This window comes from Artemia franciscana, chromosome 4 (assembly GCF_032884065.1).
Source record: "Artemia franciscana chromosome 4, ASM3288406v1, whole genome shotgun sequence".
Lineage (NCBI taxonomy): Eukaryota > Metazoa > Arthropoda > Branchiopoda > Anostraca > Artemiidae > Artemia > Artemia franciscana.
The window spans coordinates 36,097,669-36,123,175 of NC_088866.1; the positions used below are offsets into that span (position 1 = coordinate 36,097,669).

The window sequence follows — 25,507 nt, forward strand, 5'->3', positions numbered from 1 at the left end:
CCCCATTGCGCTTCCTGGCTTAAGGCTCATGAAGCAGAGATCAGTATAGCCGATTCGGGCTGTGAAGTCTAATGCCATTTAATTAATTTTTATTTTATTCAACTGATTCAAGTAAATGTGGAACTAAGACTATCTCTAGGCGAACGAGATTGGAGTTGCAATGTTTAAGATCTGGCCTAGTGCAGATGTGGTCTACGTCTTGATTTAATAATAATTAATATCATAAAATATTTCTGAAACTTTTAAAAGTGACACATCTAGTTTAGCATGCATATTTGTTTTGGTTATATCGTTGTGTTCAAACCAAGGGGTAAACCACCTTTTTTTATGATGTAAGGCATAAATATCTCACGCATATATCTAAATATCTACGCATATAATATCTCACGACGCATATTTTTTGTAACCATCAGCGCGAATTTTCCCTAATTCTTATGGGAAACAAAGTGCCTCTGTCCATGAAACCTATGGATAAAGCCTGACCAAGGGATCTAACCCGCTCTTGAACTTATTAGGAAGAAAGAGAGGCAAGTATCTTGTTTTAAATGTGATATTATTTTTAGTATGTAGCTACTCATCTTTAAAAAAAAAACTTTTCAACTGCAAAAATAATGCTATCCTCGCGCAGTATTGTGACTCCCTATTCAGAGCACAAAGGTCAATGTTATTATCATTATTGTGGGGTGGACCCAAATAGGGTAGTGGCTCAGACCTCGAAGGCCTGTTGTCTGCACTCCCCCTTCCCCGTGAAAGAAGCTAAGCATCGGCTGGGGGAACCCAGACAGAATTGTATTCCCCTACCCTTATCATGCACTTTGCTAGCTCTCAGATCCTTTTTTTCCACTACAAAATCATCCAGCTTGACATTCAAAAATTGGGAAACCTCTAGCCGATATATCCTAGCTCGACAGTCTTCAACCAGATGCCTCCTAGTTTCAACGTTCATCCACTTGCAAATATGGCGCACAGACAAATTCGGGTAAGCATTCCCAATTGGCTTTAATTACCACTCCTATATCCACCCTTTTTTGTTCAGCGTTGGCTTAAACTCTTGGTGCTCTTTCTTTGTTTCATTATATTCGACATTTCTGTTCCAATCTTGTTCGATTTTCTATTGCTCCGCCTTATCAATGCCACTTTTCAGCTGCCCTGAAAAATTGGGATGAAAGATTCAGATCTGCATTCCTTCAGTGATGTCCCAGTCTTGGCTGCTTCATTTCCCGAATCATTACCGTCGATGCCAGTATTACCATGGTATGCTGAGACTATCGTTAGGCATGCTAGCCTTTGAACCCTTATTAGAGGGATAATGTGACCTTTGATCTGAGTCAAGTTGGCCCATGCTGCTGTTCCATATGACAGAATCAGTCTGATTACAGTTTGATACATAGTTTTATTAGGGGCTAGTTACCATTTCTTCCCCACCATTGGCACTGAATAAAGATAGCTGTGGCTCCCCGAGCCTTTTCTTTACAGTGAGTTTTCCAACTTAGCTGATGGTCTAATATGATCCCAAGGTATTTCACCTGACTTTTCAGAAAAATCGGGTGGTCATACACTTTTAAAGTAAAAGTAACTTGTCATTTTATCTTTCTTGTAAAAACTACATATTTCACTCTTTTCTGGTTCCGGACGTAGTTTATGACCATATTTGGATTATTTTTTTTCTAGTATATACTGTCCCAACTAAAACAGGGTTCTTAGACATTTTCTTCTCAATAATGATACTATATCATTAGCATACGTCTGCGTATATCTTGACTGTTGTTCTAAAATGTTCGATGAACAGCTCATAATAAAATTCCACATATATAGAGAGAATACTCCCCCCCCCCCCCGCCTGCAGGAACCACTTTTGTATTATTTGACTTCCTTTAGGTTTACGACTACTTATCCAGTTCTGAGCATAATGGAGTTTCGTTTCTCAATACATTGATTAATTCTTCCTTCTTCCATTGCTACCTCTATGGAAGTAGCATTGTCAATGCAGCTTCTATGTCGAAGAATATGCCCAATATATACTCCTTACTTTAAAAAGCTCTCTCCGTTCGCTGCACCATTTTGTACATTGTAGCTTCCTGACTGTTTTCTAAAATCGTATATGGATTATTTATCAAGTACACAACCTACTTATAACCAATTATAATTTTAACAACTATTGCTACTACATCACTAGAATAGTGCTTCAGTAACTTTCAAGTATCTTAAGTGTTTGGAATGATTACTGCATGCTCTGCGAGTGTTGCTTTCCTCATTATGAACATCGAATTCAGCTCTTCTGATCCTCCCCATGACTTCCGGTGATACTTATTGACCCCTGTGCCGTTACTATCTATATCTGCGTCTCTGCCAACAACCTGTCAAGATTGTAGAAGGCTGTTTGACTGGGATGTTGATTAATTTGCCAACATACTAGTCCTCTTGGTACATGTGCTGTTGTCTTTTATGGTTATGTTTTGGGAATCTCGCTTCGTCAGAGGTGTAATAATTCGTCTTATCCTGACGAAAGTATTGAGTAAACTGATGGTAAACTGAAACTTAAGTATCAATGTACATATACAAACAGAGTACTGTAGTTACTTACCGATCCATTGGTACTAATATAGTACCTATTTGTACTAGCGACAAATTAAATTTTTAAAGAATTCAGAGTGTAATTACAATATTTACTACAATTATATTAGTGCAAAACACCAACCTATATTTGATAATATGGGACTTCTCTTATAAACAATTGTTTGAAAATGATCTTGCCATCCCTCCCTCACTCCTCAGGAAAAAAGGTATGAAAAGTGTGCAAGGATTATGAAAACTCGGATATATTGGATATGCTTTTTAAACAGTGGGTCCCACTCCATTACTGAAGTAACCTTCCAACCTCCTAAAGTAGCGGTGTCAGATTGAATGTTTCCAGGTGACAATTCCTCTCTTACAAGCTATAAGCCAGCCAATGTTTACTAAATACTATTTTTATCGACCTGAGGATAGAGGACAGCAACCTTTGTGTTATGCCCCGGATTGTGACAGGTTTTTAGTATATGTTGGGGGGGGGGGTATTTATCCTGGAATACGTGTAGCTGTTGAAGTTTGATGTCAGAGACCATAGTTTTCTAGCGAACGGTGTTGAAGCCTTGAAAGTTGAGCTCCAAGTCCAGTGCAAGAAATGGCTGAGGACGCCTCTAATTGGGAAAGAAAAACATTTTACAAGATGACATTGTGTCTGAGCAAACCTGTGTCAAAATGATTTTTGATGGATAACGACATGGCAGTCATGCTAGATTAGGTTTTCACAGATAGGCATTTTGTGCTGGGGAGGGCTGGGTATCGACTACGAGAATCAATAAAAATATATCTAAAAAATTCATTCTTATGAAGAAGTTTGCAAAACGAAGTAACTTCTCCAGTCAATCTCATCAGCTCAAGTATTCAAAATCATAAGGATTTCTTCCCTCTAGTTTACAGACAATATGAAGTATATATTAGTTTCTGTTGGAAAAAGTAGAACCGACAAAAAACTAAATAAACAAAAAACAAATTCCTACTCTCAAGTAGAATAAAAACAGAAAGATCAATTATTTAAGTCTGCTTACTGTAATTTTTTTTTCAGAAAATGCGAAATTTGTTTCTTCCGCAACAAAAGTGCATCCTATTTTGGAAGATATTTGTTCTGTAATATTATTGTATCTTGGAATATTTGGAGTTACTTTTTTGCCACAAAATAACTTTAGGCATGTTTGGGTATATTATAGTTAAAGTAATTGAAAAATCCTTATCCAACAGTTAGAGGTTGGACCGAACTATGTTTCTTGCCTGAAATAACTTTGTGTCCAGATAGTTGAAATATTTAAGAAATCGAAACTATAAGCCATTTTCACCAGTTCTCGTTATAGCCAGTGTTATTAAGAAGAAGTGCATCAGGTTAGACCACATAATAAATGTTTCAGGGAACCTTAAAAAATTGAAGGGGATTTTTTAGTATTACTTTCTTTGTATAAGTTTTGTGAAATGTAAACTTTCTCTTTAGCCTTTTTCCTTTTTAATTCTTGTATTCACTTCTAAAATGATTTCAACATATTTTCCATGTTCTTGGATGTTGCCATCAGTTTCAATAGCAAACTGGAATTTATTTAGTCTTGCAACCTCTTCTTGGCGCCAAACTTCTTTTCTTAGAGAAAGAAGACTAGAGTTTTTTTTGTCGATACTTCTTCTAATGACCAATTATCTTATCTATAAAGAGAGTAATCTCATTTAGAGAGAACAGTTTCTAATTTCTGAACGCGAGAGAGAAAAATAAGTAATATTTTTTAATATTTGGCGCCAAACTTCTTTTCTTAGAGAAAGAAGACTAGAGTTTTTTTATCGATACTTCTTCTAATGACCAATTATCTTATCTATAAAGAGAGTAATCTCATTTAGAGAGAACAGTTTCTAATTTCTGAACGCGAGAGAGAAAAATAAGTAATATTTTTTAATATTTGGCTTTATCATTTGTTTTATATTTTTATTAACGAAATATATTTTGTTATATATTTTGTTTTCTATAAACATCTAATCTAGAGATTGTCGGTAGGTGATGTAACGTGTACCCCTGTCAAAAGATTCAAAGATTAAAAAAAACTTGAAGTAATAAAAATTGCTATAACTTTAAAATTAGGAAACAAAAAATTTCTGAGACACTAAAAGGGAACGGCTTCGTGGTATATCAATTTGGCCTTTAAGTAGAGAAAAACAGCATGTAGATAGAATAGCCCTTCTTTTGGAATCACTGAAAATTTTGGATAAGCTCAAGCTATGGCATTATGATATTATTATATCATAAAGACGGGAAAAGATCGTAAGGGCAGATTTAAGGGAAATTGGAACTTCCTGGGAGAGTGCAAAGAGAGAAGCTTTGAAAAGATCGGCATGGAGAAGTTTGTGCAGCTGTGTTGGCCTCAGATGGCTTGGTGCTGCACTGAGTTGTTAGTAGTACTAGTACATTGTATCATAGAACTCTTATGAAACAAAATAAAGCCTGTAAAATGATGTTATAGAACCCCTTTCTTTAACGTAAAACATTTTGTATTGCTTTTTGTGAGTTGTCCAGAGTTGGAAAATTGTGGGAATGGGTTGGAATCAAATGATACTTTCTTGAAATAGAGCAAGGTCTTTTAATGTTAAAATTAAAAGTTAATTATTTAATAATTATTTAATAATTTAATAATTATTCAATAATTAATAAAAATTAATGTTTAAACAACAATTTAACGATTAATGGCTGATCGAAAAAAGGTAGAGGTCAATATTTGTTCCAGAAAGATTTGTTGTTTGAATACAAATTAGCCTAATTCTATTTCGTTGATTAAGTGCTATTTAATGCTGTTCTACACTTTCTTGTTACTGCTGTGCTATTCTTTCTTTTAAAAAAATCAACGTTTCTGAAACGTTTTTGAAAAACAATAATAAAAGTTGCTGTTTGAAAAAAAAGCCAATAAATGGATAGTTGATGATTAAAACAAAAATGACGGGAAGGGTCAAATTTTAATTTTTAAAATTTTTGTTTGACGACAAATTTGTCGTAATTCACTTCGTTGATTAAATACTATTTCAGTCTAAATTTTGTACAATATTTCAGGTTATCCCAGTCACGGCCTATTCATGAACAATGGAAAAGAATCTTAATGTGCAGTTATTCTTTGGTGTTTTTTTTCAGTAATTTATCCCTCAGGAATTTGTGTGTTATAAGAGTAAGGAGAAACTCTGTGAAACATTTGTGAAACACGTTAAGTGTTTTCTCCCACTTGACCGTGTTTAGTTAAGATGACGATACCTTTCGTAGTAAGAGTTGTTTGCGTGTTCACAATTTCAATGACAAATGTTTTATAACGAATTTTGTATATTGTATATACATGCAAAAGTGTATTTTTTTTTTCCTAAGTGGTTGTGTTCATTGAGATTATTAGAAAATAATTTCATATCTTTAGTTGTTTTTTTGTTGTTGTTTTTTTGTATTACCGAATCAGTGTTTATAGATAAGTAAGACTCCCAATCTCGAGATTCATTTGTTCTGTTTTCTGTAATTTCTTACATTTCCCATATAATTGCCAAGTTTTGGTTCATTTTCTCCGCGCCATGACCATTTTTTGTGATCCTAGCAGGATAGAAGATGCTTAAAAAATGTGTGGGGCTGTGCATCCTTTAAGTGGTTTCCATAGTATGTGTGCTTAGTATTATAAGCTCGATCTGAAGCATTATCCATTATGTGGTGAAATGGCGTCATGGTAGGGATATGTTTGGACGTTCTCCAATTTAGGTTACGGAAGGATCAACTATGGAAGGCTGTAGACTCTCAGTAAAAACACATATGACTCTCTGGATGTCCTCAGCTTTGGGCACAAATTTTATACACACGAGTTTCATCCACACATGCTATTTTGCAATTAACTACATGAGTTGGCCTATTGTTGACTGAAAATATGAAAATGTTCGTATGTGTTCTATAATAACCTTCCAAAAGTTATCGAGAAAGTTTCTGTAAGACCAGGATGTACTTTTTAGTCTGAAACAAGTTTGATTTGTACAGACGTCACAAGAACAGGGAAATTCTATTTTGACTCTTTCTCACAACTCGACTCTTTAAAACAATTAAAAACTTTAGCGTAAAGAGCGGGGTGTTGAGGAGGGGAAGGTCCCTTTCATTTAGGGAATAATTTGTGTTCGTTTTAAGTTTTTATGTCACCCGTTACTTTCACTTAAAAAACTTTCTTTTATTTAATGTAATTTCTGTAAGTTTTTGAATTAATGCGGGTTCGAAGATTCCTCGCTGTTCATGAATAATAAAAACGAAATTTGCGTATCAATTTTACTTTTTTAACTAATAATAACCTACGTTGGATTTTTGTTTCAGTTATCTAAGAAAGGCTGTTTAATTAGAACAATAACCTCTTTTAAAAGTAAAAAAGAACTTAAGCGTAAGAGCGAGCTAATGATGAGAAGCAACCCCCTTGTATACGTAATATATTCTTTTCGTTTCAAGTTTTCTTGTTCTTCCTTACTTTCAGTTGAAAAAACTTTTTTTTTTATTTAATTTCTGATTATTTTTTTTAATGCTTGGAAATCTGGCGCCTCCTTCAGAGAAAATACCATTCCCCCATGAAACCCTCCTCCATGGAAATTTCCTCCCACGTAACCTTCTACCCATGCCCCCCCCTCCAGAAAAATCCCCCTGAAAACGTCTGTATACTTCCCAATAACTAATACTATATGTAAATAACGGGCAGAAGTTCAAAACTTGCAGCCCTTCCCCCTGGGACTATGGGGGAATTAAGTCATCCTCAAAAACATGGTTGTTAGATTTTTTCGACTATGCTGAACAAGATGGCAATCTCAAAATTTCGATCAGGTGAATTGGGGATAATGAGCGTGGGAGGGGGCCTCCAGCTTTTTGGCCACTTAAAAGTGACACTAGAACTTTTCATTGCCGTTGAATGGGCCCTCTCGCGATATTCTAGGATCAGTGGGTCGATACGATCAGCTCTGGGAAGAAATTAAACGCAAACAAATAAACACGCATCCGTGATGTTTCTTCTGGTAAAAAAAAATACAAAACTCCACGTTTTTGCAGATAGGAGCTTGAAACCTTTACTGTTGGCCTCTATGATACGCTGAATCTGATGGTGTTATTTTCATTAAGATTCTATGTCTTTTAGGGGATGTTTCCTCCTTTTTTCGAAAATTAGGCAAATACTCTCAGGCCCTTAATTCTGATGGGTAAGACTAAACTTGATTGGGTCGCTCCTTTCTTACACTTCGTTACCACGAATTGTTTGATAAAAATAACCTACAAAAAGACCACTTTGCATGGTTGTAACCAGAATCTTTGTTCGTGGGGAGGGGGAGTTGTCATGAAAAATCCTCCTGTGGACAAATGTTACATATATTTTTAATACTTTTTTATTAGTCACACTCCGTTTCTGGGGGAAGAAGGGACTTGGACCCTCTTCCCGCCCTGGATATTGTCATTCCACTGTAATAAACATTTGTTTAAAAATGTTCAGCGAAAACTGTCTCCATAAAGTGTTTATGACTGAAAATTAGTTTTAACAACTTTTCAACTCCTAAACTTCTATACTTGCGAACAAGGAAACAAGTTCGCACCAATACGTCTCTTGATCAAAATTTTGAACCACCATAGGTCAGGGTTAAACTAACTTGCTGCCTCTCCTGGCAATAAATTAGCTAGATTTTTTGCTGGCTGAATCTTAGAGCTCTTTGAAGAACTTTGTTAGCGGATTAATTAGACTCTGCTACAGAAATCGGAATGCCGCAATCATAATCTATTTAGAACAGTTGAATAAAACAAAAAAATATAGAGTCCTCCTTGATTTCGTTTTATGGAATACCTATTTATTGGCAATTAAAGCTTTATAAGAGGAAATACACTATTATGTTGTAACTTTATATTTGATGAGGATTTCTGGTGTGCAATTTTTTGCCTAAAATTTTACAAATAGATATCGAGGGGTAGATTCTTGCTTCCACAAAAATCACTGGTGAAAATCATCAATTTTAACTAGCATTTATTTTGACAAAACAAAAAATTGCAAAAAAAAGAGAACGAGGATGACAGCCCGTGAAAAAAAGAAGAGAGCTATGCAAATATTTCAGTCGATACCTCTGCTTGATTGTCTTCAACGCAGAATAAAAGAATACAAATAAAAGTCCAAAGGATACAATCAAAACCAAATCTTAAAACTATCACTGAAACTAAAATAAGAAGACCCTTTCCAAGTTACGATAAAAGGGAAATTGTTCATCGATACTTGAAAGAGAGTTTCCCTTTCATCGTTTCTTGGAAAGGGTCTTCTTATTGATATCTTGAGCATAGACTTGGCTCTAGAAATTTATCCTGGTGTATATCTGTTTCAATGTTTCAGGAATAATATCCTCTCTAAATGAATAAATAGCTGAAATTGAAGTTGTGCTTGCTTGCTTTTTTTTTTGGGGGGGGGAGGGGGTAGGCAGCTAACAAGAAATTGGATGCATTCTTAAACTGATACGTCAAAGATGATATCCTCGGCTCATCTCTTTCAACATAAATAGCTTTAATATTAAAGGGTAGTGTAACCGAGTTTAAGAAAAAGTAGTGAAAATCAACCAAGTACTTTCAACCTGTGAATTTTTACACAAGCATTGGTGAAGCTTTTGTCCTGTATTCTGATTTTGGTATAAACCCAGGTTTTTTCATTGAAACTTCACCAGTTTGCTAAACTTTCTAAAACTTTCCAACGTTATTCTTTTGTAGGGTATACCTTAAAAAATTAGAGTATATCCAACAAAGAGGCTACCTCTAAAAATACTCAGAGATCATGCGCTTTGGACCATACACATGGGTCATTAGCATGTAAGGAAATTACTGTTATCCAGAAAGAAAGCTAGCTAAAAAGTAGATGCGTTACCCAGCTGTTTAATTTGTATTCATTCTGTATTGATTGTTTTTGTTATTTTTGCAAATTCTCCCTGAATTATGATATTGCTGTTCAGAAACTATTCCAACCTGCAAAAGAAATAAAAGAGAGCTCAGAAATGGCTTTCACTGCCACTTCTGATTAATGGATCAGGTGTTTTGGCGCGATTGTCGATAAAAAAATGCTTGTAAATGTGCTTAAAATGGACTTCAAAAAATTGGATTTGTAGACTTGATTTAATGCTTTTGGGAAAAGAGATTTCCGTTCTGTATTTGCTGCTAATTTATTCTTTTCTTCAGGGAATATCCCTGTTACTATAAACTTGACGACGCAATCAAGTGTCTAAAAAGTAAGCTCAAATAAGATACATGGTTAGATCAGCTCCTGCAAGGCCTAATTCATCCTTCACTCCAATTTAAACATCGACACATCGACCAAAACATCGACCGATGTTTTGAAATATGATATTTTTTCTGTGATTTTTTTTTTATAACTTGAAGCTCCGATATTAGATCAACATGTGAAGCTATATATGATGAAAAATATTTTAGATGGTGTGCGTAACAATATATTTTATGTGAAGAATTTAAATACTTCTATCTCATTTTTCTCTCCTCCTCCTTGATAAAAAATTTTAATAACTGTGTATACGTATCTTTGTGACGTTGTAAATTGTTTCTTTTATTGCTTTGTATCTGAATTGAATAGATATAGTTTTGTTATTTACTTTCAGGACATCGTTTCCAGTTTCTATGTTTTTATCCAGTGGTTGTTTACGTCGTTTTTTTGTGACTATAAGGTGATAATACTCAGACAATTGACTCAAACAAACTATTTCACAAAAAGGGCTAAACATCCAGCTTAGATTTAGCCACGAGATTAAAAGAGTCACAAGAAAAAAAAAACGAAAAAGCTGGCAAATTTTGCAAATGTACCATAAATCAAACTTGCTTTTGATAATCTTCAGACCAGAGTACTTAGTAGAGAAGGAGTTGTCGTAGAGACTTTGAAAGGGATTGATTCGACTGGAAATTGAAAGCTCTAGTGCCCTTTTCAATAGTCAAAAGTGATTGTAGGGCAACTATTTCTTTCAGTGCAGTTGAAATTTCCAGTAATTGTGCCTTAGAGAATGACCCCCTAATATATGGGGTTTTTATGAATGGTTTGGTCATATAAACGTCGGAGAGGGCACATTTGTTTGGAAATCAGAAGTTCTAGTGCTGTTTTAAGATTTAAAAGTGATCGAAGGGTAACTATTCCCCTCCCCCCAGTTATCTTTTCCCAAAAGCATCTGATAGACATTTTTAGGTAGCAATTTCGTTCAAAATAGTCTAAAGATCATATAACTAGACCTTCGGGGTTGAAACAACATCTTAAAACTTGTAGGCAGGGGTTGTAAGATATGCTCCGGGATCTTATGAAGTTTTTATGAAAGGGATGGCCCTATAAACTGTAGAGAGGATTCTTTGATTGGAAATTGAAAGTTATAATTCCCTCTTTAAGATTCAAAGGGGATTTGAGGGCAATCAGTCCCTCCCCTTGCCCATCATTTCCTAAAACTATCCTCCAATCATAATTTTGAGACATCCATTCTCTTCAGCATTGCGCCCAGTAATCATGCCTTATTTCGTTCATTGTTTATGTTTAGTATATGTTATTCTGCATGTTTGACCTTTACTTTCCAAAAAGACGAAGGGCAGTCAGGTAAGCCATTCAGATAATACTGAGGGAAGTGTTGAACTAAACCAAAACACGTTATATGTATACGGATAGTCAAAAGAGCATTACTCCGGAATTACTGAGTGTATTAATTTGGAACTTTCAGGAAACGATAAAGGATATGGGCAATTGATCAAAAAGATAATATTTGCACGCTACTACTACTGTCATCAATACTACTACTACTACCACGTTACTAAATTTACAATATCGAGGGAAAATTTGGACTAAATCGAAAAGCACTGTGCGCGTACATATTTTCAAAAAAGGTTTCCTCAAGAATGGATTTGGGTATTAAGTTGGAATTTTCAGAGAATGCTTAAAGGGTAAGATCGATTGACCAAAAGGCCTACTACTATTATTATTACCACTGCTATATTTACTGCTAGTACCACTGTCCTGCTATTACTACTACTACTGGTTCTATTGGAACTACTTGTAAGACTAAAAGCATTAAGATGAAAATATCAAGAAGAATAAATGAATATAAAGATTATGAAAAGGAAATATGACCGATGTCGAAGCAATGAGTGATTGTATTGAGTTGAAACTTTAGGACTTGATGAGAGGGATGGTTACGTTAATACTACTGCTGTTACTATTACTACTACCACTAATACTATTAATATTACCACTGGTAATAATAGTGCTACTACTGTCACTGCTATTACAACTGTGCCTAAGGATTTGAAGGTGAAATTTTCGGGGAATTTTGAGAAGGAAAGATGAATTGAATTACAACACAGCGTCTGTATGCAGGTTTTCAAAAGGGCGTATCTGCAATATCTTAGGAACAGTTTCGTGTGTGAAGTTGAAACTTGCTGTTGGGGATGTTGAACTATATAAAAGACAGTATTTTCATTCTAACGCTTCTGCTACTGCTACTAATATTATTATTACTATTACTGCCACTAAAGCTAAGGCTGTTACTATTAATTCTACTGCTACTACTATTGCTGCTGGTACTACTACTACTATTATTACTAATTCTACTACTACTACTGCAACGGCTACAACTATTAATTTTACTGCTGCGATTAAAACTAAGGGTATCAAAGTGAAAAATTTGGGAAACATTGAAACTTTGTTGAACTAAGTCGATACACACCATGCCCATACAGTTTGTCAAGAGAACGTTTCAGGAACGGTTGATGGTATTAACTTGAAACTTTCAGCGTGTTGAAGGAGATGTTGAAGAAATCAAAGGTGCCATGTGTATACTACTACTACAAATATTGCTAATACGGCTACTACAACTATATATACTATGCAAGCTAAGGGTTTTAGGACTTTCAAAGAATATTGAGGTATATGTTGAACTAAATCAAAAAGGACTGTGAGCGTGTAGATTTTCGAAAAGGGGACAAGGCAATGTCTCAAAAATGTCATACATTGTTAAGCATTGTGCTTTAATTAAATGTTGCTTTAAAACTAAATGAAAAGGTATTGTGTATATAGGTTGCCAATAAGACATCTTAGAAATATCTCTACGGGGTATTAAGTTGAAATTTTCATGGCTAATATTTTTACTACTGCTGCGCGGGACACCGGAACACAAATGACGACCGGGACACAGGGAATATAAATGACGACCGCGACACTCAAAGAGAAATTACAGACCGGGACACAAATGACGACCGGGATACAGGGAAACAACGGGGACGCCGGGGGGCACAGGGGGATATATATATATGACGACAGGGACACAGGGAATGTTCGATTAGCAATCACCATCAACAAAGCTCAAGGGCAATCATTAGAATAATGAGGTATAGATCTGAATACAGATTGTTTTTCCCATGGACAATTATATGTTGCATGTTCAAGAGTCGGTAAACCTGACAATCTATATATATGCACAGACAATGGGACAGCCAAGAATGTTGTACATTTGTAAGTTTTACGTAGTTAAAAAAATATATATATATATATCTGTATTCACAGGTGGGACACAGGGACACAACTACAATGGCGCGTAACGACTTGCGCGCGCGGGGGGGCGCGAAGCGCCCTCACCAACTAGGTGTTGGGGTGGCGCGAAGCGCCCCCACCAACAGCTAGTTGACTATAATAATGTCATTATAACACATAATAATATAAGTTTTATTTCTGACATTATGGCGATTATCCATGATTATGACGTTATTCATCATTATCGTGCATACGAAAATGCAGTTTTTCGTTAACAAATTTAATTTATTTGAAATATTTTTTGTTAATTACAAAATATTTATTTTTGTTAGTTCTTAAAATCCCCCTAAGCAACACGAAATGGCAAGGTCATTGGATAGAACTGCACCTGTTAAGAGAGGAGCCAGGCAAGCTCAGGACCAATATGAGGTGTCTTGCGTTCTTTCTGGCCTCAATATCTCCTTAGCCACTTATGCCCATGACATTTTTAACATTATCCCAATTCGGGACAACATTTCTGAAATAACCTCTGCTAAGCTTCGTTTGAATCGCCGTTATCTTGCAACGCTGTACAACAATGTTGCTCTCCCGCGAATCCTCTACTTTGTACACTTCTGTAAAATTTGTATATAAATCGAAAATCCGCTCCACTTTCTTCCATTTCGCAAAATACCTACTGAGATATCCAACTTCGGCACGCAATTCAAAGCTCATCATTTATCTTCACATAGCAGATCCTATTATAACCGTTGCTAAACTTATGGAAAAACACAACCAAAAGATGTCAAGACATGCTTGGAGCTGATATCTTCAACTCTAGTTACGTTGGCATAATTGTATAGTAATATTTTGCTTTTTCTCTCTATCTCTTGGTAGTGCTCCTTCATTTTCTTATTGTATGAAGAATGGTTGTCAACGAATAATGAAAGGCACTAAATATAGCAATTTCCTTTGAAATGAACCATTGAACAGCTCTGTGACGTTCCAATAACCCTCTAGCGGTGGAGGAAACTCGGGGAAAATTTACTTCCCATGAAAAAAAAAGAGATTTCAAGCCAATGGATCATTATAAATGTGGATTATGCAATTTTCATCAATATTATGGTTGTAGAGATGGATGAAACCTAGCAAAGAGTAAACCACGGCACATAGTAACTAAAAGTTAAAATAATACAAGCATCTTTGAAAAGTTGTTTTTCAATGATATGGGGCCACATTTGACTTATTTAACTGCATGAATCTGTGAGATTCGTCTCTTACTGTTCCGTCTGAAAACAAAGGCTTTTTCCTGTTTTTAATTATCTTTGAAAAAAGTGTCTCGTTAATTATATAAAATACAATAATGTTATGGAAGTTTTAACAATAAATTTGCCTTTTGAATCGAGGTTGCAACGATAGCGGCAACCTAGTAAGAGACGATTACGTCCCAAAGTAAGCAAAATGATAGCCCTAAACTCTTTAAAACGGTTCCAGATCGAAACACAAAGCAAGTTGTTAGAACCACCTTGTCCAAAATCCCTCTAAAGGAAACTTACAGTCACAAGGCTTGAACAACAAGGAAAGTCCATTAGCTTGAAAAACAAGGAAAGTGGCTGCAATTAAGATTTTGGGCATCGACAGCATCTTTTTTCCGTTTCCTTTTCTCCGCAGCTAGCTGGCCACTGGAACATTGTAGAGAGCTTTTTAATGGCTTATTTTAAAGGGAATTGCTATATCTAGTGCCTTTTGTATATAACAGAAGATGATTTCTAAAATACATCAATTTTTTACGAAAAAAAATACATTTTCATATACAAGTTTCAATACAAAGATACATTTTCTTATACAATTTTCATATTCAATTTCAGCGACATTATAATAAATCACAAAATCTACCCTATATGATTTTGGTTGTAGCTTTAGCTACAGTCTAGTAAGAGACGAACGAACCCCATAGTAACAAAAAAACGACCCAAAATTCGAAAAATAATGCCAGATCGAAACACAAAGTGCAAACGCATAAACAGTTTAAATAAGCACATCGTTAAAGTAACAACTGAACAAGCTGAACAGAACATATTAGTTTCTTTTTGAAATCTTTGATTACCATAAAAGTATTCTTTTTATAGTAATCATGGTTGCAGCTGTAGTTGTAACCCAGTAAAAGGCGCCGTAGGCCACTGTAGCGAAAATAAAAAAAAAACACGTTTTGAAAAAAAATGCCTGGTGAGAAGAAATTGCCATCTGACCCTGACTCAGGAATGGTAACACTTTTTCCTCTTCACCTTAAAACTTAAAGTTTGTGATGAAAAGAAACATTGTGATATCAGGAAAAAAGCTTAAAACACCTCAAAAAAGTTTCTGATGTGAAAAATGATTTGAAATGAAAAGTGCACCATTGGAATCAGCATGTTCCAAAGCCTTAAGAAGCGGAATTACAGTCCCCCCACATTGATCAACTAGGAAAACTACGTTTTTCCGTTTGTGGCACTGATATGTCTCTCTTTTTTTCTTTTTTCATAGGACTAGTAATATTCAAAAACAACACTTCAAAACGACAATCCAAAATCCTTAAAAAGAAAATTTGGAAGCATAGTATCACAGTTGCAGATGTATCTGCAACCTATATAAAAGGCGAATCCTAGCCCATAGTAAGGATAGTAATGACAAGCTAATAAATGCGTTTTGAAAATAAAATGTAAATCAAATTGAAATCGAATAGTTGTGGTCATCAAGCCATGGCAAATCGTAGAAAAGGCCATAACAGATAGTCCAATTGAATGAGAGGCAAATCTGGCATTAACCCCCCTTAGTATGATAGTATAAAAATGATGTTAGTTCATTTGTTATTAGATATGTCTATCAATTATCTGTCCAAGCGTCATGTGAAACGTAGTTAGTGTCTTGTTCAGTGAAACGTAGAACCAACCAAATCCATACGACACATGCAATGAAGCTTAGAATCCTCAGTATCTATTACATGCAAATCCAGCGTAGAACTTGTAATGATGCGTGGACCTGGCTAATTAACTGTTGTCAGTAAGCGCAATGAATTTGCAGCGTCCACGCATGATTGCACACAGTTTGGTGGCTTCTATGCATAGCTTTGGAATAAATGAATCTTTCGGTAAGCGCCACTGCGAAACAAAAGCGATTTTTATTTTATTTCTGAACGTTTTTCAACTCAGTCAGGTTCGAGTTTGGCTCACCGCGTATGAAAAGTAAAAAAAAAAATTGATATTAATTTAGGTAAATTTATTCCGTATATGAAGGATTGCCCTTTCACCGTTACTAAGAAAGGGCCATCATATTTTAATTTTGTGTTTTGTTTTAAGGTTTTCTTTTTTTTTTTATCAGTTTTATTCTGTACTGAGGATGGTCAAGCAGAGGTCTTGACCGAAATATTTGCATAATTTTTGCAACTTTTCTCACTGGTTGTTTATTGTCTTTGTTTTCTTTTTTTCTTCGCGATTTTATGTTTTATCAAAAACAAGTTACAAGAATGTTGTTAAGAAAAAGAAAGGAAACTTTTCCGTTGCACTAAAAAGGAAAAAATTACTAATGTAATTTTTATTCGTTACATTAAGTCTTATTCGAATTTCTATTGCAAAAAGGATTACGTGAATGTTGTTAAGGTTGATACAAATCTTTCCACTAAATTGAAAAAAAAGACTATAGTTTCGTCTTACGTGGATTCTCGTTACAAAAAAACAAACATTACTTGAACGTTGCTAAGCAAAATAAGACCCTTTTCCATTGCCTTGAAAAACAAAAAATGACTAGTGTTTGGCAGTATCAGAAAAGTTTTGATAGTATCAGAAAATATTTTGTTAATGTTAAATAAGATTTTGCTTCAACTAATGTAAAACTTTATGTCTTCATACAAGAACAGAAATAAACTGTGCTTTCGTCACCACTAACAATAGAAAAACAAACTAATAAACAAAAATAAAATAGTTCTCCATCTATAAAATCTTGAATTAGATAAAAAAAAACTTATCTCAAACTTAGCAACGTTGTTTCTCCTTTGAAAAGTATATTACTAGCTTGCAAAACTTTATCAATTTATACGGGGGTGTTAAGGTTTTCGCATAGTACCCACAAATAAATTAGTGCCAGAGACAACATCACGAATAAAAAACATAAAAGGTCTATCTACAATAAACGAACTTTGAGGAAATCTTGGCAACATGATCAATGTCATCATCACCATACCTGGAAAAGAAATTTTATATTTATTTATTATGTCTTTTCTTTTTTTGCCCCCCCCCCTTCCCCTTGTATTACTAAAACAAAGGCTATAGAGTGACTTTGAATCGCAAAGTATTTGCAGGTGTGTTTTTTTTAAACTTTTTACTTTTTTTTCGTGATTTAGATAGTAGAATGCGATAAAGTACAGGAGATTTCTTAGTTATATCATATTTTAAGCTATTTGCTTCAAGAAAAATAAATATTGAATTTCTTTGCAAAATTTATGACAAAAAATGTCGTTGCAGTAAAAAAGATAAAGTTTAATTTTTCCTAAATCTAAAAATATCCGTCTATATTCAGTATATCCATATTTTCAAGCTCGTGTGAATTTTACTTTCAAAACAATTTATTATCCAAATTATACAGTAAATACATGGGTTTTACATAGGTCAGCTCCATCCAACCAATGTAGATAAAAAATTAAGTCACAAGGCTATTTTTAATAACGCTAATTATTGTCAATAACAAAAAAAAATCAGCATCAGGAATAAACGGCTTGAGACCGGCGAATGGAAAGCACCTGGTATTATTCAGGTATCTTGAAATGCCTAAACATACATTCTGAACCTTTCCCAATTTACACTGGTACGCCCCAGGGAATTACTTTAAGCCCGGCTTTATTTTTGGAGTGATAAACAAACCTTGGTTTTGATTTCTCGGATAGATGGAAATTTGATGATGGTCTAATTGTCTTAGAGACATGCTTTAAAGACCTAAAAAGAGTAAAAAGTCTAAGAGTAAAGTCTAAAAGTCTAAAGAGTAGAGATTAAAAGTCTAAAATCTTCTGCATAATTTACGTTTTAATGAAAACTATATGTACTTTGAAAATTCCTTTGAAAGAACTAATAAAATTAATCTGGATATTTGATAAACAATGATATTAATTTCTGAAAGGTCAGCAATTCAAAATTTTATTTCCCTCTTTAGACTTTTACGCTTAGGGGAGGGGGAAAGGGGAATTAGCTAAGCTCCTTTTGTAGTGATTTTTTTCATTTTAATTTTGATATCAATATTCAGTTGAATTTTTATTTGTTTTCAAAATTTGTTTATTCAGCTTAGTACCTGTTATCTGTATGCTTGCTATGATTGTTTATTTCATTTCTGTTCGTTTTGGGTTTCATTGATGCTAGTAATTCTTGGTTGTTTAAAGTTTGAATTATAATAATAATTTATTTCTGCTGGTCTTAAGTTTAATATGGCTCTTTATTCTTCTTTGAAAAACTTCTTTTTTGGAAAATCTGTTTAAATTAATTTCTGTTCGTTTTAGGTTGTCAAAGTTTCAAGTTTTTTAACGTCCCCCATATCAACGTCAAAGTTTCATTTTTTTGAACATAGAAGTTTCAAAGCATCGAAGCGATATTTTTTCAGCATCAAAGTTTCAAAGTTCAACATCCCCCCCCCCCAAATTCCCCTAAAGTAGTCACAAGTCGATGTAGAAACAGTTGCAAGCAGTCGCAGTCACGGTTCTCATTTCTCGAAGTCAGAAGCAATAATAGTTGCAGTCACAACCAGTCTCATTTGCAGCCACAGTAGTAGTAGTAGCAGTAGTGGCCGTGATAGTTTCAATTTGATACCCTTACCCGTTCCTAAGATATTGCGGATACAAATTTTTTGGTAACTTGGATGCAGAGAGTTTCTTTTGATTTAGCTCAACATACCCCGCAGCATTTCCCGAAATTTTACCTCAATGCCTCAGCCTTTTCAAACGCACCCAGAATCAAACATTCTCCGATTTCTAATGATAAATCCTGCGCATAAAAAATGAACAAATTGCCCATTTTACATTTGTTGCCCCAAGGGCTGTGGAGGCAAGGCATTCTTAGAGGCATAGCTATAAGACTTTGTGACTATTTTGGATAAAATAGTCCTTTTTCCTTTTCATACTCCTCTCAACACACCTTTAGAATTCTAATTTAATACCCTTAGCCTTTCTTTAGATATTGCAGTTGTGGCCTTTTGACAAACCTCTCTATACGATGTGCTTTGATTTTGTTTGACACTTCGCTCAGCATTTTCTAGAAGATTTCCTTAATACCCTCAGGGTTTTTTTTATGCTCAGGATCAAATCTGCCCCTTTATCCTAATAGCCAACCTTGTATGTAAGCAATGAGCCACTTAAGCAACTTTCCCAAGGGGCACTGGGCAGTTGTGTCATCCCGGAGGTATAGTTTGATTTGGCTTAACCTGACCTATAGTGCGGACGAAAAGTACCAAAATACTTCCGTATTTGAGGAAAGCACCAAAATTGACCGAGATGTACTTTCGAGCATGCTCTTTAATATGGCTCGATAACGCAAGCGAAATTTTTCCTTGGAACTCCGCTAGGTGGCTTGAAGTCCAAGATGGCGGACGAAAATACGATTTTGTCACAATGAAAAGACATGGCCGTTCAAATAGGCTAGTATGGGGTAATCGATGGCACAGATTCCGAATATGAGCTTAAAAACAACCCAAGTTGTACCGTTGTGCCGCTAGGTGCCTCAAATCCAAGATGGCGGTCGAAAATGTGAGTTTGTCAAAATGAAAAGAAATGCCAGTATGGGGTAATCGATGGCAGAAGTTCTGAATATGAACGTAAACCTAACCTAAGTTGTACCGTAGTGTTGCTAGGCGCTTCAGATTCAAGATGGCGGTCGAAAAATACAAGTCATTAATGGGCAACTGCCCTGATCATCTTTATACAGAAGAAATGGTGTCTGATAATACTAAGAACATATTCTTACACCAAATTTTACCCCATACACCACTTCTGCAACCCATGGATAAAGGTGTACTGGAAACCCTGAAATATAATAACAATAGCGAACTATTAAATAGCTTCATTAGTGGAATTGACAGTACAAACTCTCAAGGAAATTACAATAGACAATGTTGTTTACATGTCTGCAAAGCTCCGGTGAAGTCAAAGTCCTACAGTTAGAAGTCGTGGAGGAATTTGTTAAAAGGTAAGGAATATCAAAAGACTTTGCTCACAGAGGATGACAATAAAGATGACTTTAGCTAGGTAGCTCAAAGATTGGCTGATGAAAAATCACTGAAAATATTATATCCAAGTGGATCAATGCAGATGAGCAATTGGAAGTTACTTTTGAGATGATAATAGAGGCAGTAAATGCAGGGGCAGAAGAAAGTGACGATGAAAACAATAAATCAGAGAATGGTAACATAAGCCAGAGTGAAAGATGAAAAGCAATACAAATTGTAATTTAGTACACAGGGCATCAAAGGGACACGACTTCAACATAGCTACTACTGCACGAAACGGTGCAAATAATCAAACAAGTTCCGTTAAATAAAGAGCAATTATGGATTTCATCAAGAAATAAGCTTTTCATAAATTGCTACAGTTTGTCATATTTCATTTATAACATAAAAATAGACTCCGATTTAAGAGCTTTGGTCGAGTTTTATTCACTTTACCATATGTTCCCTTGTTGGTTGTTTATAGACTCCGTTAAGAAAATACTTCAATATTATGACAGTAGCACTTTCTCAATCAATTTTAACATTATTTTTATTCATTTTATTACTGTGACTGATTTTTAGTAGTTAATTATTTATCTGTATTCTGAAAATTGTTTGTGCAATTGTTGGATCCAAAATGACTATAAAATAATGAAAAATAATAGACTATAATGACTATAAATATAATAGAATAATGAAAAATAATAGACTATAATGATCTATAAAAATATGTCGATACTTTGGTACAGTGTTCGATGAGAAGGATAATAATCTTGAAAGTCGGCTCGTAAGTTAAAACTTGCTTGGGAGGAAGGGTAATCAGCCTGAACACCGTGTTTATGACTCTAGAATACCATAGGATGCCTTTTTGAAACTTACCCTGCTCTCTTCGTCCCCAACAAGCTGGACAACTTCTCAATCAAAATCATATCTAGGAGTCTGGCTTCCTGAAACCTTGACAATACAATCTAATAGTTTTATCCAATCCAGATTGGATTATCTAGCAATTTCAATGTCATAAATTCAGAATTTGTGTTTATTTTTTGTCAAGCAAAACCCTCACCAACACTATTTTTATTAAAAATAAAGAATAAAAAGACAAAAATAAAAAATGTCAAACTCAGAACTGAAAAAATATCCCAAGCAAATTGAAAAATTTGAAATAAGTCATAGCTAAATTGGGAGCCCTGTAGTGTGTTGTTCCAGCTGACTTCAAACTCTGGGTCCCGTATTACCAAGGTGAGATCAAATCCACCAATAGTCTTGCTTCTCCTTCTTATTTGGATTTATATTGACACGCTTTTGATGAAATTCCGAGCCCTAAAGTATACTGTTCCACTAACTAACAAATGCCTTGGGTCTTACTTAGTCAAAATCAATGTCTGCTGAAATAAGAATATTTGAAATGAAGATTGATATCACCTTTCCATATACGTATCAAAAATTTTAGTTAATTAGTGTTATTTATCAATTCGAGCTGTTACAGTTGAGTTCAAACTCTGAAGTAGTATCCCCATAAGGCTTCCGACGACAACCCTATTCCTTGAAATCCCGATCCAAACACTTTTTTTTAAACTTCTTCAAGACACATGTGTCTGTTAGGTGGCAGGGAATGTTTATTTTTGCTTTGTTACATCGTAAAGAATGTTTTTTAAATGAAGCATGGGTTAATTGCTTAATATTTTCTTTTTTAAAAACCTTTAGGGCTTCTCTACTCCAGGATTTCATTAGTTGTCACGTAATAGTTTCTTGGATTCTTTAGAAAGCCTATATGACCGCAATAAATAAGGATTTCCTTAGGTGTTATTTAATAGGCTTTGATTCTTTAAAAAACTACGAGACCCCACCAAATCAGGATTTTATTGTGCTTTACGTCATATGTTTTGCTTGTTATGTAATAGTTTCTTTGATTCTTTAAAACACCTTTTTTTAAAAGCTTACGAGGACGAGGACTTGTTCACTTTATGATTGTCTTGCTTATTCTTTAATAAAACCTTCAGGGTCCCTGCTAAATCAGGATTTCCTTGGGTGCTATGAAATAGGCTTTGATTCTTTAAAAAACCTACGAGGCCCCGCTAAATCAGGATTTCTTTTGGTTTTACGTAATAGGGTTTGCTTGTTATGTATAAGTTTCTTTGATTCTTTAAAAAACCTTCACGGTTCCTGCCGGCTCAGGATTTCGTTGGGTGCTAAGTCATTGGGTTTTGGTGTTACCTAATAGTGTTTTCTTCAGGATACAACCGTTACCTAAAAGTTTCTATAATTTTCAAAACCTACGAGGGCCATGGTATGTTGACTTCATGATTTCTTTGCTGTTTTTTTTTTTAAAAAACCTTCATGTGTCCCACAAATCAGGATTTTCTTGGGTGCTAAGTCATTGGGTTTGGGTGTTACCTAATAAAGAGTGTTCTCTTCGGAATGAAAACTTTACTTAATAGTTCTTTGATTTGTGAAAACCTACGATGGCTAGGGCTTGTTTACTTCATGATTTCTTTGCTTTTTTTCTTTTAAAAAACCTTCAGGGTCCACGCCAAATCCAGATTTTTTTGGTTGTTCTTTCAAAAACCTACAAGGGCCCATCGAATCCGGATTCCAATATTGCTCTCTTAAAAACCTACGAGACCCCTGCAAAACCTAGATTTCCTTAAAAAAAACCTTCAGGGGTCTTCCCTCAAGTACGGGCGTGGTCTTTACATCACCCAATATATTCATGCTTTTCCGCCATTTCGTGTTACCAGACAAGATATTTTCGTCGCCGTTTTCTATGAGGAGAACCGTTAGAGAAACTGTTCATTTTTCCTGTGAACAAAGGCTTTTTGATATCCTGCTATTTCCAGGAAAACAGAAACATCACGTCATCTACTATCACTCTAACGGGAATTAAGTAATTTTCCATTGTCTCTGGGGGCTATAAACGGGTATTAGAACGGAAATTTCTTTAGTCTTACATAATATTTCGAACATGTCACATCAACTTTTAAAAACGGATACGTCTCAAAGATATCAACGAGTAAACCTGTCTTTCTATTTATTCCTCAATCCCCACCAAAAACTAAATTGTGCACACCTGAATTTAATCTACTATAATATTTTATATTAGATAAACACCTAAAAAAACCCTCCCTCCTCATATTGCATGGTTCTCTCAGTGACAGAATAGCTTAATTTTCTCGCAAAATATACACTTTTATCGTCTGTTATTACAAAGCACTTTTCCGCTAATCGAAGCAGATGGCTAAAAAAGGTAAAAACAGTTACAATGGGTTAAAGCATTAACGACACTTTTCCGTCCTGTAAGAGCTTACTACCTACTGGGAAGCTGCTCTTGCGATAATTACATAGGGGGGGCGGGGGCATTCCTTTTGTCTAGCAAATTTGAACACTATGATATTACGAGCGAATTGACCTACTTTTGCTAAAATATAATCCATGATTTTAGTGTGAAATGCTCCGAAAACATATGACTTATTTAGGCATTAAACGAAAGGACTGGATAATATTCTTTCATTAAAGTAATAAAAATAGCTGACAGGCGTCCTTTTTTGACAATATTATCGAATTATTTGAGAGCTCCCCTCCCCCACCCCTAAGAGGAGTCAGCCGTAACCCTGAAGTTTACTGATTCTGTAGCTTCTTCCTCTGGAGTGCTCTATAATAATATTTCTCATAAAATTCAAGTTTAACTATTTGTCAATATCTTGAAAATGGGAATTATATTAAGGGCAAGACTGTAGACAAGTCTAGAGACTTGTCCTAGGAGTGTATTTTGAAGTAAGTACCGGGCTTTTTATCGTTCTTTAAAATAGATGTAAATCAATCTCAGATCTAACTCAGATCCAAGCAAAACTCTGTATTCTCAATTGTGGCCCAAAATTCAAATTCTTGGCCTGGAATTGAAGCATTAAAATTCTAAGACTCGTGAGTAATGGCAAATTTTCTTAAAACCTTTACTTTGAAAGAGCTTCACGTGAGAACTACTTCTAAACTTGGATACGTGCGTATAAAGTCGCCAATTTAAGCAGGAGAAGGAGGGTTTCTGACAATGATCAAGCAGGGGGAGAGTAAGTAGGTACCAGGGCATTTTTCAGAATGTTCTTCTATTATATTTAAGCACACTTGTATAAAACCTTTATAGCTTAAATGTTTTCTTTATTATATTATAGCAAGAAAAAAGCAAAAACTAAACTGAGGAATCAAAAATACTTAGCTAGATTATTTGATTCTATTTTTGGCTACTTGAATTCACTACTTTCCTTTGAAATTTTCTTTTTATTGTCGCTGTAGGCGTGAAAACTATGACTTTCTAGCATCGATATGGAAGGGGTAGGAGTATAATGAGTTAAGTTTAAGTCTTTACTTGTTGAAAATAAGGTGCATTTTTCACTTCATGGAAAACTAAAATTGTATTTCTTTTTAAAGAAAATTCGGAGCAATTCGCCCCTTTTCAAAATAGGATAAGGACAAGAGTTGAGTCACTCTGCAATGACTGGAAACAGTCTCTTCACCTCCCAAGCAAATGTGAAGACTTCTAGTCTTCCCCAGCCCCTTGGGAGTACAGTTTTTGGACCTTCAAGACTCCTGCTCCCCACACTAAGCAAGAATGCATCCTCTCGGCCCTTCAGCTTTGAGAGAACGTGGTCACCATGCAAGATGGAGCTATCGATCTCAATGTAAGTGCAAATTCTTCAATATTTCTCGTAAAGCTTATTTATTAAGGATAGCTAGTTTCTAGGGGTAAAATAAGTTTAAAGTTTCGCATTTGATACGTTTTTCAAAAGAACAATGAAGCCAAACTATGTATGACATACTAGACAGAATTTTAGCAGCAAAAACAAAACAAAAAAAACTTCACTTTTCGCTTGGTGGAGTGCTGAAATAGTAGAAAATTAAGAGCACTCTTGTTCGCTGCCTCTGAGAGGGGGGGGTTATGGTATAGCCCATCTTAAAATCATCCATTCTTTTCAGCCTATTATAGGCCTTAAAGAGCTTTCTAGCACTAAAAACTAAATTTTTAGGGAAACTATTAGAATTTTGATGATATTTCACATCTTTAAAAGTAACACATTACTTTTGGGCTAGTAAAAGAGTCCCTCAGATCAATTGTTTTGAGGGAAGACCCCAGGGAAATAGCTAAAGACGAGACATTCCTTTCAGGTTAATAAAAGAGGGAATAACTAGGATCATCCTGCTTCTAGAAATAGTGTATTCTAATGCTGAAAACTTTGCGTTCTAAAAAG

At 35.0% G+C, this 25,507-nt stretch overlaps 1 protein-coding gene across 3 annotated transcripts in view; it reads left to right on the top strand.

Moving 5' to 3' along the window:
• Positions 1-10,172, top strand: part of LOC136026369 (homeobox protein unc-62-like) — a 39,203-nt gene extending 29,031 nt beyond the window's left edge. Inside the window, exon 8 of one of the 3 annotated variants that reach the window (XM_065702912.1) lies at positions 5,615-10,172. In XM_065702912.1, coding sequence (XP_065558984.1) covers positions 5,615-5,661 — 47 coding nt within the window. In that variant the 3' untranslated portion in view covers positions 5,662-10,172. Of the gene's footprint in view, positions 1-3,607; positions 4,467-5,614 lie in introns of those variants that run through there. The other 2 variants (XM_065702909.1, XM_065702911.1) reach the window with 2 other exon arrangements.
• The last annotated feature ends 15,335 nt before the right edge of the window (positions 10,173-25,507 follow it).